The sequence below is a fragment of the Dama dama genome, chromosome 27 (assembly GCF_033118175.1).
Source record: "Dama dama isolate Ldn47 chromosome 27, ASM3311817v1, whole genome shotgun sequence".
NCBI lineage: Eukaryota > Metazoa > Chordata > Mammalia > Artiodactyla > Cervidae > Dama > Dama dama.
In genome coordinates, this window is record NC_083707.1 from 33,643,449 (window position 1) to 33,660,422 (window position 16,974).

General features: G+C 45.6%; 1 protein-coding gene across 2 annotated transcripts in view; it reads right to left on the bottom strand.

Annotated features, from left to right (window-relative positions):
• The window catches only part of LAMA3 (laminin subunit alpha 3), a 246,698-nt gene that overhangs the window by 67,022 nt on the left and 162,702 nt on the right, over nucleotides 1-16,974 (bottom strand). The window contains exons 38-41 of one of the 2 annotated variants that reach the window (XM_061130933.1): nucleotides 14,822-15,052; nucleotides 10,483-10,596; nucleotides 5,666-5,775; nucleotides 2,661-2,741 (exon numbers count right to left, since the gene is read on the bottom strand). In XM_061130933.1, the coding sequence (XP_060986916.1) occupies nucleotides 2,661-2,741; nucleotides 5,666-5,775; nucleotides 10,483-10,596; nucleotides 14,822-15,052 (536 nt within the window). Of the gene's footprint in view, nucleotides 1-2,660; nucleotides 2,742-5,665; nucleotides 5,776-10,482; nucleotides 10,597-13,403; nucleotides 13,656-14,821; nucleotides 15,053-16,974 lie in introns of those variants that run through there. The other variant, XM_061130935.1, reaches the window with a different exon arrangement.

Below are 16,974 nucleotides of genomic sequence, written 5' to 3' on the forward strand. Positions count from 1 at the left end.
TTTATAGTTTCAGAAATCATGCAGAAGTGATAACTGCACAAGAACCAAATAAAATGTACAAATCCAAGTCCATACACATTTTGTACACATTTAACTTCAGTGAATGTCTTCCCTGGTGGCACAGTTGGTAAAGAATCCGCATGCAATGCAGGAGACCTGGGTTCAATCCCTGGGTTGGGAAGACCCCCTGGAGAAGCTTCAGTGCACTCATCTAACGGTACCCAGGCAAAGAGGGATGAGAGCATGGGTGTACGGGAGTCTGTGTACCCATCACTCTGTGAGCACACTCCGGCGGGCAGCATAACATGAGGGATGGGAGCCTGCTCTGCCCCAGCTGGCTCCCAGTGCCTCTCCTCACACGAACATTTCACCCTACAGAGTGTGGCTCCAGGTATAACCAGACGCCAGGCACATTTCATGCAGCGTGGCCCCCCGGGATTATTGAGACATGAAATACTGCAACAGTCAAGGTTATTTGAGCTCTGGTCAGTTTTTGTCTTATATGTTGACCCTAGGTCTATCTGCCATGTGAGAAGCAACACCATAAAAAAGGCAAGGTTCCAATATTTCACTAACATCGATATTTGAAGTTAAGAAGTAAAACCACAAAACTACAAAAACAGGGATTTCCCTGGGGGTCCAGTGGTTAAGATTTCATCCTCCCAATGCAGGGGGGACGGGTTCAATCCCTGATTGGGGAGCTAAGATCCCATATGCCTCACGGTGTGGTGATACAAAACCAAAAAACCCCAAAAAACAAAATAGGTATAAACATTTATATCCAACTATCTCCAAGGCCAAGAGTGGGGGATGATGGAACTTAAGTGGAACTTCCTGGCCCTGGCAAGATGTTATCAATGAATATTTATTGTTATGGATACAGACTGAAAATGAAAGTGTTTGCCACTCAGTCATGCCTGACTCTTTGCAACCCCATGGGCTGTAGCCCACCAGGCTCCCTCTCTCCATGGGATTCTCTGGGCAAGAAGACTGGAGTGGGTTGACATTTCTTTCTCCAGGGAATCTTCCTGACCCAGGGATTGAACCTGGGTCTCCAGCATTGCAGGCAGATTCTTTACCATCTGGGCCACCAGGGCACCCTGCATGGAAACAGATTACTAATACATAATTAGATGAGAAAATAAGTCAAAACAAAAAGCAAAACTGAAATCTACTTTTTTTTTTTTCAAGAAAAAGTCTGTGCATATAGAACTGATATGTAAGAACATATAACAACTTTTTTGGGGGGTGCTGCACATGGGATATTACTTCCCCAATTAGGGATTGAACCTGTGTCCCTTGCAGTGCAAGCACAGAATCCTAACCAGGGGACCACCAGGGAATTCCCTTCAACAAGTTTTAACCATGGTTTTCTGTAGGCAAAATAACTATGAATAGCACTGTAGGTGGGCAGGCTTGAGCATAGGGCAATTGTAAGGGTGTGGTACTTACTAGTTTTTTGCCTTATTAGCTTTTGGCTCACCTATTTTATGGGGATTCCCAGGTGGCACTAGCAGTAAAGAGCCTGCCTGCCAATGCAGGAGATAGTAAGAGACATGGGTTTGATCCCTGGGTCGGGAAGATCCCCTGGAGGAGGGCACGGCAACCCATTCCAGTATTTTTGCCTGGAGAATCCCATGGACAGAGAAGCCTGGCGTGCTACACTCCCTTGGGGTTGCAGAGAGTCGGACACAACTGAAACGACTTAGCACACACACACACCTGTGTTACATCATTTTCATAATTTATAAAATTTTTTACAATTATGTACTGATCTTATGATAGTTATTTTAAATTTTAAAATGTTATCCATATGATTCATTTTATTGTTACTTTTCCAGATACATATGTACGTGTATGCTTTCTTCCTGTCTAGATGACAAGTATCTTTTGTACCCTTCACAGTAGCTGGGCAGAGTAGCTAATCATGAAATATTGTTCAGGAAAAAGGCAAGCTTGGTTCTGCGGCCTTTATAACCAAGTACATACCTTCCATTCTGTAACATGTATTCTTTTGTTTCCCAAACATTACTAAACACCTAATATGTGAATAGTAGCACACTAGGCACTAAGGGATTCAGAAATGAGTGAGACACAGACTGTCCTGCCATTGCTCATAATGTCGTGTGTGCATTAACAGGGGTGTGTGTGTAGGCACATCTAGGGCTGTGGATATGTGCGCATGTATGGAAGTATGTAGAGTTGCATGTTTATGTACAGGCAAGCAGGGGTGTGTATATTTGGGGATAGAAGTTTGAGTTTCAATGGTGGTAGGTGTATGCAGATATATGTTTGGGGAGGGGCATGTAGGAGTATGCCTGGGAGTGGAGGTATGTAGGCATATATGTAAGTACATGGGCATACAGGGGCATTTGCTGGAGTGTACAGGACTAAGACATATTGGCCCTAATTCTCAAATTTCCACAAGTACGAAGCAAGGAAGAGAAGGAAGTTAATGATCTATGAAGTGACAGTCTTGTGTTTTCCCCAAGAGACCTTTTCCCAGCCTCAGGGAAACCGGCGGCCTCACCCCAGCTCTGAGCCACGACCCAGCAGAGCCCCACCCACACCCGGGGTGCCTGCAGCAGCCTGCCCGCAGAGCCCACCCCACCTGTGAGATGGGGCGGAGAGAAGAGGGCACGGAGGAGGGCGGCACCCACCTTTCGCAGCGTGATCCTGTGTATCCAGGCTTGCAGGAGCACTTGATGTTCTCCCCAGTCACAACACAACCGGTGGCAAAACTTAAAAAAAAAAAAGACAGGAAAAAGCCCCAGTAGAAACATAAATCCACAGGTTTTTACGCTCATTGTTTTTTGCCACATGAAGTGAAACTGGAAACCAAGGGTCCGGGTGCCTTCCATGTGAAAAAAATTTTGCCCATCAAAACTTGTCGAGAGAATGATGAATGATTTCGGCTGACATCGGGCAAACCTGGGTGAATAGGGACTGAAGGCATTTTTATTTTCGGCTTGGAGAAATACATTCCTTCCCTTAAGACAGAATAAAGTAATGCACTTGGGAAGAGATGGTGACGACAGCACTTTTTCCAGAAATAACAAGGAAGGACTCAAACAAGTCTGGGCAGAAAAGAACGGAGAGTTCTGATTCTTTAAAAAAAAAAAAAAATTTTTTTTTCCTTCCTTGCTTATTCTAGTTCTTTTATTTTATACTGGGTACAGTCCCTTCTGGGAAGAAAAAGTATGTGTGTGGAGGGTTCTGGGGTGGCGGGCAGGCCCACCCAGAGTCCCCTCAGAGTCCCAGAGGGGATTAAAGCACAGAGTATGCTTGGGCCCAGCTAGCTCCGTGGGCATGGTCACTGGTGATTTCCACACTTTTCCAATCAGGTTGTTGGAACTTTTTTCTTTTTCTTTTAGTTCTGAACTGGTGTATTTATAGAAGCTTCTTAAAAAAAAAAAATTAAACCAAGAGACCATGAAAAAGTCCTTGTTGCCTTACGAAGAAACATCTATGACCACTGAACATTACACTGACATAGATCTAGGGGAAATAACTCCATTTATCACAAGCTGATAAGAGAATTCTGATTTTTAAAATTATTTATTTGGGTGTGCTGGATCTTAGATGCAGCTCATGGACTTAGTTGGGCTTCCCAGGTGGCGCTAGTGGTAAAGAACCCGTCTGCCAATGCAGGAGACGTAAGAGACTCGGGGTTGATCCCCGAGTCAGGATGATCCCTTGGAGGAGCACCTGCATGGAGAAGCCACTCCAGTATTCTCGTCTGGAGAATGCCATGGACAGAGGAGCCTGGTGGGCTCCCTAGGGTCAGAAAGAGTCGGACACAACTTAACACATACGCATGTGAGCTTAGTCACCCTTAGTTCCCCAACCAGGTATTGAACCTACATCCCCTGAATTGGAAAGTGGATTCTTAACCACTGGACCACATGGGAAGTTCCAAAGAGTTCTTATTTGGGAAGCTTCTCTTGGCTAATTAGGTAGATAGAGAGTCACACCTCTAAAGGGACAGTTAGAAATTCGTCAGCAGTATTAATATTGCTGGAAGGAGAATTAGATAAAAATAGGATTTTACTGATACATCCCAGGAACTGCATGTTACTTCCAACTACACAGAAGCTGAAAGCTGACCTTGATGATAACATGCTTTGCAACCAAAGATCAAACGCTTTCCCCAAGCACCCTGTGAACATCTTGCTGCTTTCTACTCTCTCCAGCTTCTGTTCAAACAAGCCTGGGCAAGTGTCAAGTGATAGATCCCTTTACAAATAAAGCCACAGGACCGGGCAGGTTCAAGGAGTATCAAACACACAGATAGCAAACCAGGGTGCATATTTCAAATATGCATCTCCAGAAAAGCCACATTGGGCAGGTGGCTTCTGATAATTTTAAGACTTGGCCAATTTCTCTGCTAGCTCAGCTGATATCAACCAGCCTTACGGTCCACACTTGCTCCTGAACCTGTGCCCTACTGGTACTAGATCACCATCATTCTGATTTTTCAAAGCAAATCTTGCTTCACTTAGTTACCTGTTTATATTTTGTCTGGACTCACAGTGAACATGTGATGATGAGCAAGAGTAGGACAAGGTGCCAAAGCCAAACTGAACATGAATTATCATGAAAGGAAAATGACGGCTTTCTACCTACAGAGTCTACTGACCTTACTGGAGCCCAGATGATAATGCAGATCACATCTCTCTCTGCAGCTCAGAACTGTCCTGTGGCTTCCATCACACTGAGGATAAAAATCCTTAACATCCAAGTGCCTTACTCTAGCCTGAAAGGTACAGGATCTGTATCCTGGCTGTCCCACCAACCTCATCTCCCAGCCAGCCCTCTCTCAGTGCAATCAAGCCATCCATGCCTTCTTACTGTCCACAAACCCATCATCACAGGAGTTTTCTCATCTGTCTTTTTTCCCCCTTGCATGGACCCTCATCATATTGTCTTGGTACTCCACCTCATCACTCACGAGTCCCTGCCCAACAACTCCAGAAAGCCTGCTACCACACTCTGTAAAGAATCCACTCTCTATCATATAACCCTTTTATCAGTGGTGTAGCCCATCTCTGAAGTTATACTTCAGATTGACTTGTGCACATTCTATTGAGTAATAACCCCACTCTCTCCTCACGTTCTTCAGGTGAAGCTTAATGTCTTTGCCAGCCTTCTTTACTGCAGTTACCCCAGCTTCAAGAGAAGGGATGGTGCTCAATAAGTTGTTTAGCCATTGAATGAATAGCAAAAGAAAAGAGGAAAAGGCAAAACCCTGAAGAACACAACTTGGACAGTCTGTGTTTGTTTGGTTTGGTTTCCATTTTTTTTTGTTTCTTTTTTTAAAATAGAAAATTGTTTTATGAGAGATAGACTTCACATATCATACAATCCACCCACCTAAAATGTTAGATTCAATGGCTTTTAATGTGTTCACAGAATTGCACAGTCATGACCACAATCAACTTTAGAGCATTTTCATCACCTCTGAAAGAAATTTTATGCCATTTAACAGCCCTTTACCATTTCTTCCCACCACCCATTCCCCAGCCCTAGACACCCATCAAACTATTGGGTTGGCCAAAAAAGTTCAGTCAGGTTTTTCCATCACGGCTACAAAAAATCCGAATGAACTTTTTTGCCAACCCAATGCTTCCTGTCTTTATAGATTATTGTCAAACTTCTACAGTACCTGTCTGAATGAGGACACGGGCAGACGCTACAGGATCCATGGATGGTGTTCCAATAGTAACCCTCTTTACAGCGCTCACAGTGTTCCCCTGCAGTGTTATGCTGGCAGTTCTTGGGAGAGAGAAACGGTAAAATTAATAACAACCTATTACATTTATTACTATTGAGATTGCTGTCATCTTAATTACTCACACAATTATAACTCTAATCCTCTGACACAGCAATATCAGTTTTGCTAATCATGTGCTTTTCCTACACAGCCAATCATTGTTGGTGCCAGAAAAATGGTGTAATTGCCCTTCCATCAGCTCTTCGGTGTTATCATGGGGAGGAAGAGCGAAATGGAGCCCGATCAGTGGGTTAAAATCCCACTTGAACATTCCATAGCTGTGGGATCTTGGGCAAGTCCCTTCACCTCTCTGGGCCTCGGTGTTTTTTAATAAATCAACTTTTTTTTGGCCATGCCACATGGCATGTGGGATCTTAGTTCCCTGACCAGGGATTGAACCTGTGTCCCCTACACTGTGTGGAAGTGGTTGAGTGTGAAGTCTTAACCACTGGACCACCAGGGAAGGTCCATATAAGTCAATATTAATGGTATATGATTTATATACTATTCTAATTTTCCTAAATTGTACAGTTAAAATAATACCCACTTTCCGAGGTTATCAGGACTTGTAGGATCCAGAGAGGAGTCTCTCGGGGGTGTCAGCTGAGGGTGCTGGCAGCTTCCTGTACCTTTACTTTGCTCTCTGGCCTCCCTGACTCTCTCAGAAACATCTGCTCTTTTGAACTAAGTGTTTCCCGTTTCACATTAGTTCCCTTTCTTTACTATTTATTTATTTGGCCATGCAGGGTCTTAGTTGTGGCATGCAGGATCTTTTAGTTGTGGCAGGCGGGATCCAGTTTCCTGACCAGGGATCGAACTCAAGCCCCCTGCATTGGGAGCTCAGAGTCTTAGCCATTGGATCACCAGGAAAGTCCCAGTTTCCTTTCTTTTATAGCTCCAAATGACAGTTTTAAAGAAGAACTGCCTGGAGAGAGATGTTTTAGTCCCATGTCAACTTAGATCTGAGCTGAAAACACTGAGAAAGTAAGAACGTAGAGAAGCAAGAATTGTGGTGAGGTTACCTGTATCCTATGATAAATCCTCCCCAAACCCCTCTGAACTCTGGACCTTTACAGGGGCATGGGGAGAAGAGCATAGAAGGGGGTTAGAAACTGAGTTGCTTGATAAAAGCCCATAAGAATGTCTGAAATACCACTCACTCTCAGCTGAAAGCACCTACCCTGAAATCCGTCTTCCTCAGTCCTGCAAGTTTGAGGCATCTACCTATCAGATTTCCTGGTTTTACTGTGAATAAGTGAATGAGTGAATGAATGAATGAATCGATATCCACCCTCACAGCATGTGCTTTCCAAGGCCCACGTGACAGCAAACATCTACTGTGCATGAACTAGCTGCTCAGCTATGCTAGGTACCAGGGATGCAAAGATGGATTGGCACCCTGACTCTGGGGTGGACAGAACCCTGTGAATAGACATCTTCCTTACAATGTGGGAAATACGATGATGAAGGTGTTGGCAGCATGCCTTAATACCAAGAGGAGCCTCAGGGAGGCAATGAGGCCTGTGTGGAGGACAGAAGGAGAGGAATGAGCTGGGTGGAGAAGTGGGGAAGGACACCCTGGGCCCAGGGGTTGGTGTGCACAGGACCTCAGTCTTGCAGGAGCACCGTGCTGTGGACAGACAACCTGAAGCAGCTGGTGTTCCCGAGGGTGAAGTGCAAGGCGGCAGGATATGGCTGGAGACGCAGCTGCACAGATCAAGGGGCCCTGAGGCTACCTGAGGAGTGTGAACGTCTGCTTGTGAGCCTCAGGGAACCCCCGAGTCAGCTGTGAGTTTCAGATAAATCATCCTGGGGGCAGGGGGAGATGGGCTCCAGAAGCAGGGAATAGAAAGGAGGAAAACCAATGTGGTGGTCCAGTGGCTGGGACTTCAAACTCCCTATGCAGGGGGCCTGGGTCCAATTCCTGGTCAGGGAAATAGATTCCACATGCTGAAACTAAGAGTTTGATGCCTCATCTAAGACCTGGGGCAGTCAAATAAATTAAAATAAATAAATATAAAATGGGCTTCCTTGGTGGCACCAGTGGTAAAGAATCCGCCTGCCAATACAGGAGACACAAGAGACATGGTTTAGATTCCTGAATTGGGAAGATTCCCTGGAGCAGGAAGTGGCAACGCACTCCAGTAATCTGGCCTGGGAAATCCCATGGACAGAGGAGCCTGGCTATGGGGTTGCAAAGAGTCAGACACAACTGAGCGATCACATGTGTTAAGCATAAAAAAATAAAGTAAGATAATTGAAAAGTAAAATTCCCTTAAAAATAAATAAAAAGGAGGAAAACTGAAGATCGAGGATGAGAAGAGAGAGGAGGGAAGGAACTGGAAACAAAGGGAAGCTGAGAGGTGACTGGGAAGCAAAGACAGAGGAACGGAGAGAAAGCGGCCAGGAGAAGGGGGAACAGCAGGGCCTCGGTGGAGAGAAGGGAGCTGGTCATCAGGGCTCCCTCTGTCCAACGGCACCCACAGGACACGTCACTGGCTTCAGCTGCCTCCCCACTGGACCCATGCTGCTTTACTGGCGGGGGGTTGGGCTGGTTTCTTTTCACCCTTCGAAGCTCATACTTGAAATGACAGGGAGAGATGCACACGTGTGAAGGTCCCAGATTTCAAAATTGACTTTGGACCTCGGGAAGTGGAGGCTAATGTACAGAATCGTCCCATCTGCTAGCGAAAGAGGCTGGGTCTCCTCATTTCTATTCTCTGAGGATGGGGCTGCATGTGTGGCTCCCAGGCAAGGGCCATGTTGGAGAGCAGGGCCAGCACCCACAGCCCGCCACTGAGCTGTGCCCATGTGCATGTACTCATGTGTGTACATGTGACGCACACCCCCCACCAGACAGCAAGCCTCCTGACAGTAGGGATTATGTCTGACGGTTTTAACCCCAGCACTTAGCTTGGTTCCTTCCCGTAAGAGCAAATACTCAGCAAGAGTTCCCTGAATGAATCAGATCTAGAGGCCACGTGGCCGTCAAGGACAAGGGAAGACAGAGCTGCAAAGAAAAGTGAGAAGGAGAATCTTGTTGTTTGACTGAAACACGAATTATGACTCTCACTAGTGATCCCTTCACTGGGTGGATGGACTACAGAGAAAACTCCCTTTGTTCTCTGGCAGCTTTTATAAAGTGGCCTTGCAATGACTCAATGACAAGATAAGTATTTTTCGTGACAGTGTCTACCTGTGTTACACACATCACACAGCATGAAACACAAACTATTACATGAGATACCAAAGAGCTGGAAAATAATACTGCCTGACATCTCTTACACTTTGGGAACTTATAAGGCTAAAATCCTACAGAATATTCTGTCAGGCTCTTTACAACAATTTCCTGTCCTGGCCTGTTCCGTCTTGCAGAGGAAATAGCTGCTCAGGATATGCTGAATGGGCATAAAACAGTCTAGGAACTCAAAGAGCTGAAACACATTCTAGGCGCCTCACACAATGTAGAGGAAGCCTGCACCAGGACAACATATTTCTGAACCACACAAAAGAAGCGGGGGCTCTGTATTCAGGCACCAATGTGGCCTCCTTTCCTTGGAACTGTCCATCTTCCTTCTAATTGGGGAGGCCCTGGCTACTGGACCGGGGACCTCTGAGGATAGGGAGGAAGATAGCAGAATAAAAACTGTCTTGCTTCAGGATGCATGAGAAAAATCTCCTGAGAACCTCGTTTTGTGTGGGAAAATTTTCTAAAACATACCCAAAGAAGATAGTTTTCTGGTGGCTAAGTCATAAACCACTGGGACTCCCCTCGCCTGTCTTCCTTGGCAGCCATGGGGATTAGTGTTTGATGGATGGAGAGTGTGCCTTCAGCCTTTGCCAGCATCTCCTTCTCCTCTGATCAATTTCTTGAATCACTGCTCATCTGATAGCAATGAGGTCTCCTCCCTGCAACCTCCTGCCCCATCCCACCCCCAACAAAACTGAGGTCCAAAGGAATAGCTCTGGTTTACTATATCCTGGCAAGAGTTAGGGCTTCCCAGGTGGCTCAGGGGTAAAGAATCTGCCTGCAATGCAGAAGCTGCAGAAGACTCAGGTTCAACCCCTGGGTTGGAAAGATGGAGGAGGGCATGGCAACCCACACCAGTATCCTTGCCTGGAGAATCCCATGGACAGAGAAGCCCAGTGGGTTATAGTCCACGGGGACGCAAAGAGTCAGACGTGACTGAAGCCATGAGTTAACCCCCAACATCTACCCATTATTATCATCCAGTGAGAGAGATTCAGAAGCTAAGCTGTAATTTAATTGCTCAGACAGAATGTTCTCTGACGGCGCACCTTAAAATGGAGGGAAAGGGGACTTCCCTGCCAGTCAAGTGGCTAAGACTTCGCCTTCTAATGCAGGGAGTGAGGGTTCTAGTTAGGGAGCTAAGATCCTACATGTCTTATAGCCAAAAAAACAAAACATAAAGCAGAAGCAAAACTGTAACAAGTTCAGTAAAGACTTTAAAAACAGTCCACAGGAAAAGAAATCTTTAAAAAAAAATGGAGAGAAAAGTGAGTGTGAAGTAATTCAGCCTGGTTACCTGGCACTGCACCCTGCCCCCGCCCCCAACCCCACCCCCTGCTCACACAGTCACCTCTATTTAGGGTTCGGTAGAGGTGACGTCTGATGTCTGAGAGCCGAGCGGAGGGGAGCGGGGAAACACAGATGGTCTGTTAGGAATATTCCGCATCAGTTTACTCACAATGCATACTCCCGAGCCATCCTGGCAGCGATTGGAATGCCCGTTACAGTTGCAGGGAACACACCGTCCAGGGTATGAGCCTTTGTTCTCATGATAGTATCCAGGGCTGCAACCCTGTTTTGCAAACAAAGCGTTGAGTCAATACAAAGAAAGAAATTTATTATCCAAGGCAGGTGACCATCTGACCATCAAGCATTCACCTTTCTATCTTCCCTACTTTGGTCAGTGTGAGAACTTCTACTTTCCAATGCAAGCCAGGTTTGCTTGCTTTTTCCATCAGGTTTTCTGTTGTTTTCACATCCTGGTAGGTATGTGAGTTTGTGCGGGAATGGGAGATGTGTGGTGGGGAAATCAGAGCAAAGGGGGTGTAGGGGGTGGACTATGGAAGTTGGGTGCCTCTCCTTCTCAAGTCAATCATTTTGAGGGCTAGTGGAGGCATGGAAGGCTGAAAAAGCAAAGAGGATCAGGCCCTCAGTCCATCAGCACAGAGGACCTCTGAGTTAATCCCTTCAAGTTCAAGTTCTCTTTGGGTAGCCACTCCTTCTCCAAGTGTGGATTTGGGCTGGTGGGGGAGCTATATGGGAGGAGGGGAAAGGCGGGGTCCCCACTGGGATTTAAGCAATAATGGCAGGTCCAGTGGAACCCATTCACTGCCACTCATCAGACTATAGGTGACAGGGAACCCTGGGGAAAGGAAGCAGCTTGCATTCTCCTCCCAATGAGCACAAGACCCAGCTTAAGGCAATTTCCTTGAGTGTGGTCTCGTTCTCTTGTTCAACATTGCTTTGATTAACCCTATCTCCTCTATATTGTCTTTTTCCAGTGTAATGCTGCAAGTAAACTATTTTTCATGTGGATGAGAAGAATTATGGTTTTATTTTGATGGACTGATATATTTTTTGAAAAGTCTAGTTAAGAACATCTCTGGGACTTCCCTGGTGGGCCAGAGGTTAAGAATCTGCCCGCCAATGCAGGGGAACAGGTTTGATCTCTGGTGCGGGAAGAATCCAACTGCTCCAGGGCAACTAAGTCTGTGTACCGCAACCACTAAAGCCTGTGTGCCTAGAGCCACAAAAATGAGAACCTCGAGCACTGCCAACTAGAGAGTAGCCCCTGCTTGCCCCAACTAGAGAAAGCCCATATACAGTGATGAAGACCCAGCACAACCATAAATGATTAAATAAATAAATTTTAAAAAAGAATGCCCTCAGTAGAAAAAAAAAAGCAATTATTCTTATACTAGCCATTAAAAATTACTTAGATTTCTGCCTCTAAAGAGAATTTCTGCCTTGAAAGTCATTTGCTTCATTTTGGCAGAGCCAATCGCTGATTAAACTCAAGTGTAGTCTCATGTCATTCACTGATCTCCTACAGGGCCTATCTTTAAGGCATCAAGAAAAATTAATACTTCAAGATAAAGATGATCTTTAATCTAATCTCTTTAAACAGCACACACATCTATGAGACTCTGAAGCTATAGCCAAGGGAAATTTGCTTTCATTCATTCATGGCCTTAAAGGTCACTACCTGGGCAAGCCAGAGGGAAAAAGAAGCTCACACACTCCCAGAGTTGAATATTCCAGTTGCTGCTAGAAATTCCTTCTAAAACTACACAATGATGCCAAATCATACACAATAACAATACTATAATTTCCAATGTAATTTTCCCTTCAGCTATTAGGAACCATGTTGAGGCAAAAGAATGCACTACAAAAACTTAGATTACTGAATGGGCTTGTCTAAGGAGAATCCAAACATGAAAGGAATGTTCTTGAGCTGAAAGCACAACTGAGAGATACATTTGAACTTAATTCAGCCAGTGGCGGTATGATCATATCTAAAATCTCTACTAATAAGGCACAAAGGCCTTATAATTATCACAATATACCCCATTACATGCTTATAAAATTATCCAATTTAATAAAGAACAAATTATCTAAATAATAAATATATATGATTTATTTATGACAACAAGCCCAGTAAAAGCTTTAATTAAACATTCTTTGGTGAGTGAGGATGGTCTATCCTGATTAAAGTTAAATCACCCATCTTACTTTGCTTTTGCTTAGAAATAGAAAAGGATTCTGCAAGAACTATGTATCTTGTGACTCTCAGAACATTTGTCAGATATGGAAATATAATTGTTTTCTCACCCCTACAAAGTATACAAACTAAACATACAATTCTGTTCAACTATTCAGACTGTATTGAAGACTTATTCTAAATGAAAACGAATGTGTCCTAACATGTTACTTCAGTAAAGGGGCTTTGCAACTAATGATTTTTTAAGTGACAATTTTTCAGGATAACTTTTCCAATAAACTTTTGCATTACAAATGATAAAATGATGTCTCTATCAAGCTTCCTGAATCACTTTAGCAGCCATAGAGTTTATTTCTCTGTGAATATACAGGTACCATCCAGGAAGTTTAAATACAGTGAAAGCAGAATTTATGAGTGTTTAAAGCCTGGCAAATTGAAGCACATTTGTTAGGTATTACACAAAATTGATCTCATCACTTTTCTTAATCTTAAATAGGAATTCCACGGATTCTCATGGTTTACTTTATGGGTAATTTTTCTCCCAAGCAGAACCTGGAAACCTACAGGCATCCAGACTCTTATCCTAAGGCTTGGGTTCGTCTACAAAGGGCACAAAGTTTCCTAGACATGCACATCCCACAGGCATTCAAACTCTAGCTGCCTCGGCATTTCCAGGTGGGCTGATGTTTATAGGGTTTGTGGTTAACAGCCCAGGAGAGCGATCTGTCAGGCCCTGTAATGAACACTGCCAGTCAGCAGATGGGGGAGCCATCGGCCCCTCCCCCAGCCCATCCACTCCTCACTCATCACCCTGCCTTGAAATCTCAGGGAGCTGGGAACCCTTCCCCACCCAAAGCAAAACGTAAAAGGGCCGTTACCTGGCTGGGCTTAAGCTCCACATAACTTGCTTGCAGTTGGTTTTGACCCGGAGATGGAGGAAGCATTACCCTTTGCTGCTGTGAACTGTATCCCAGACACTGCCCCAGGGCTGCCCCAAAGATCCATAGCCATCCCGCACTCCGGGCAGACCACCTCACTGCCGGGGGCATCGTGGTCCCTGGGCGTCCTGCTGGCTGCACGCAAACCTCTGCCTCTTCCTCTTATACCTGCCCTTCCTGCTCGCTGCCCAGGCCGGGCTGACTCAGGTAGAAGGCAGGCTGTCTGCGGCAGGAGGCCCCACCTGTAAACTTCACCCGTGAGTCAGCCTGGGAGAGAGCGCGCATAACAGTCCTGCGGGGAAGCGCGCCACTCTGTAATTCCCGCCAGGCGGGGCAGGCATCACCTTCTACCCACCTCACCCCGAGACAGCACTCGAAGCTGTAAATCACAGGCTGACTCATGCGCCTAGAACACACCCTGGGCAGGAGGGTGGTGAGCCAGAGGTCCCTCTCTTTCCCTTGGGCTAGGAATTTCACTTAATCGGGCTAGAAAAGACAGAGAAGGCAGGGGGACAAAGAACGGAGGCACCTGCGGACTAAAAGTTACCTGGCAGGAATCCCGAGAAAACCACAGTGAGTATATTATATTTTAATCCGCAAAACAGATCACATTTTAATCTGCAAAAATATTATACCTGCAGGTTAAAAAAAGAACCAATGTGCAGATCACCTTTAGGGTTTTCTGCAATCCAGGGGTCAGCAGGGAAAGTGAAGGAGGTTGCTAATTCCATATCCGACAGGCGTCTGGAATCTCAAGATGACAGTGTTTGCTATTTCCTATTCACCGTACCACCCACTTTGCTTTCTTTCCCTCTCTTCAGGAAGAGGAAATATTTGCAGCTTGAGATATGAAATAGTTTCATGTTATACCACACTGAGGACAGTCAAGTTGACTGGGCCTCCACTGAGGACCTGCTGTGAGATGGAAACTTGGACTGAAATTTCCCCTGAAGAATCAGGATGTTTTCTGGACTATACCTTTTGGGGGATGGGTGCTGGAAGGAGGCCCTGGATTAAGGAAAGGCGAGAGGACCCTGCGTCAGCTCCTGGGAAGGCGGGGGCTCACATATTGGGAGGTGAACGGTTACTTCCTTCCTGCCTCCCAGAAAGTCCGGATTTCTGCAACCCCCAGGATTCACTGTGCTCCTAATGCTTTCTGATGGGTTTTGAGACAAGTGATTTTTTTTTTCACTTTTAATACCTGCAGGTGGTCCAGGTAAGATAAGACGCTAGAAACCCAGCAGAAACTTGTTTGGTGGTCCCAGGGCTCCAGGCCGTCCAACAGAGCTGGACAGCAGACAGGAGCACCAGCCAAAGGGGCCCTCCAGGGCATTTGATGGTGGAGGGGCAGCTCCTACCTGACATGAGTCACCTGTGTGGTCAGGGGGGCATGCACACATCTCCACGCTCTGTGCTCGGCGGCCACTCCCTGTTTCCGAGGCCTCCTCCAGCCCCACCCCGCTCAGGGCGAGCCGCTGCGTCTCGGTGAAGTAGAGGCCCCGGAGGTGCACTCCTCGCAGGCTAGACAGCACGGTCATCAGCTCCTCCCGAGACACGGGGGCACGGCTACTGGCATGTCTGAAGTTTCCCTACATGTGAACGCAGAGAGGCGAACTCAGTCCCAGGGACTGCAGAGACAGCCAGCCAGAAGGAACCTGATAAGAGACACTGAAAACGCATCAGGTGCAGAGTAACAAACTGATGGTTACCAAGAGGGGAAGGTGGGATAAACTGGGAGATTGGGACTGACATATACACATTGCTGTTCAGTCATTCAGTTGTGTCCGACTCTTTGCGACCCCGTGGACTGTAGTAAGCCAGGCTTCCCTAGTTTACTACGTATACACTACATAGTTTATAGTATGTAGTGTATACATAATAAACTGTTCCCCAGTTCCCTAGTTTATTATGGATAAACTAAACATTACTATGTATAACTAGATAACTAGTGAGAACCTACTGTCTAACACAGGGAACTCTACTCAACGCTCTGCGTGCATGCATGCTAAGTCACTTGAGTCCGACTTTTTGCGGCCCTGTGACTGTAGCCCACCAGGCTCCTCTGTCCATGGAATTCTCCAGGCAATAATACCAGAGTGGGTAGCCAGTCCCTTCTCCAGGGGATCTTCCTGACCCATGGATTGAACCCCAGTCTCCTGCATTGCAGGCAGATTCTTCACCTCCTGAGCCACCATGGAAGCCTAGAGTACAGTGGTGTTAACTATATTCACGGGATTGTGCAACAGATCTCTCAAACTTTATCATCCTGCAAAACTGAAACTCAGCACCTATTAAGCAATAACTGCCATTTCCTCCTCCCCTAGCCCCTGGCAACTACCATTCTTCTTTCTGTTTCTATGAATTTGAGGACTTTAAATACCTTATATTAGTGGAATCACACAGTAGTTACCTCTTCATGACTTGCTTATTTCATTTGGTGGAATGTGCTCAAATTTCATTCATGTTCTAGCATATGACAGAACTTTCTTCTTTCTTTCTTCTTTTTAAGGCTGAATAACATTCCAGTGTGGAGAAGGCAATGGCAACCCACTCTAGGACTCTTGCCTGGCAAATCCCATGGATGGAGGAGCCTGGTGGGCTGCAGTCCATGGGGTCGGGAAGACTCAGACACGACTGAGCGACTTCACTTTCTTTTCACTTTCACGCATTGGAGAAGGAAATGGCAACCCACTCCAGTGTTCTTGCCTGGAGAATCCCAGGGACGGGGGAGCCTGGTGGGCTGCCGTCTATGGGGTCGCACAGAGTCGGACACGACTGAAGCGACTTAGCAGCAGCAGCAGCAACATTCCAGTGTGTATGTGCCACATTTTCTTCATCCCGTCGGCTGTCAACAGACATTTCACTTGCTTCCACCTTTTTGCTATTGTTAACAGTGTTGTAGTGAACATGACTCTGCAAATATCTTCAAAACCCTATTTCCAATTATTTGGAATATAGAGTTGACCCTTGAACAAAGCAGGTATTAGGAGTGACAACCCTCTGGGAGTCAAAAATCTGCAAAAATCTTCCCAGTACACTCTCCACATCTGTGTCTTCAAATTCATCAATTCGACCAACTGCAGATCACGTAGTACTGATAGTATTTAGTGGCAAAAGATTCAGGCTTTTTTTTTTCCTGCAATAAATGCTTTTCAGATTACTGCTAGCCTTTGGTAAATTGTCAAGAGTTCTAAATTAGTTGATTCCGACCACATTTGCCAGTTTTCTCATTGCTTTTGTGAAGGAAAAATTGGGAGAGGTTCTTCACCATTTTTGCTGGCATAACATCTCTCATATAAACAGAGACACATAATATGTGGACTTTTGTGTCTTGCTTCTTTCCTTCAGCATAATATTTTGGGGTTTCATCCACACTGTGGAAGCTACCAATACTTTCTGTTCTATTTATTGCCAAATGGTATTCCACCATATGGATGGACCAGTACAGAAATGTTACAGCATGTCTGCAAGTTTAAGGTATTTGAAAAAGTATCCCCTTGAGGATATATTT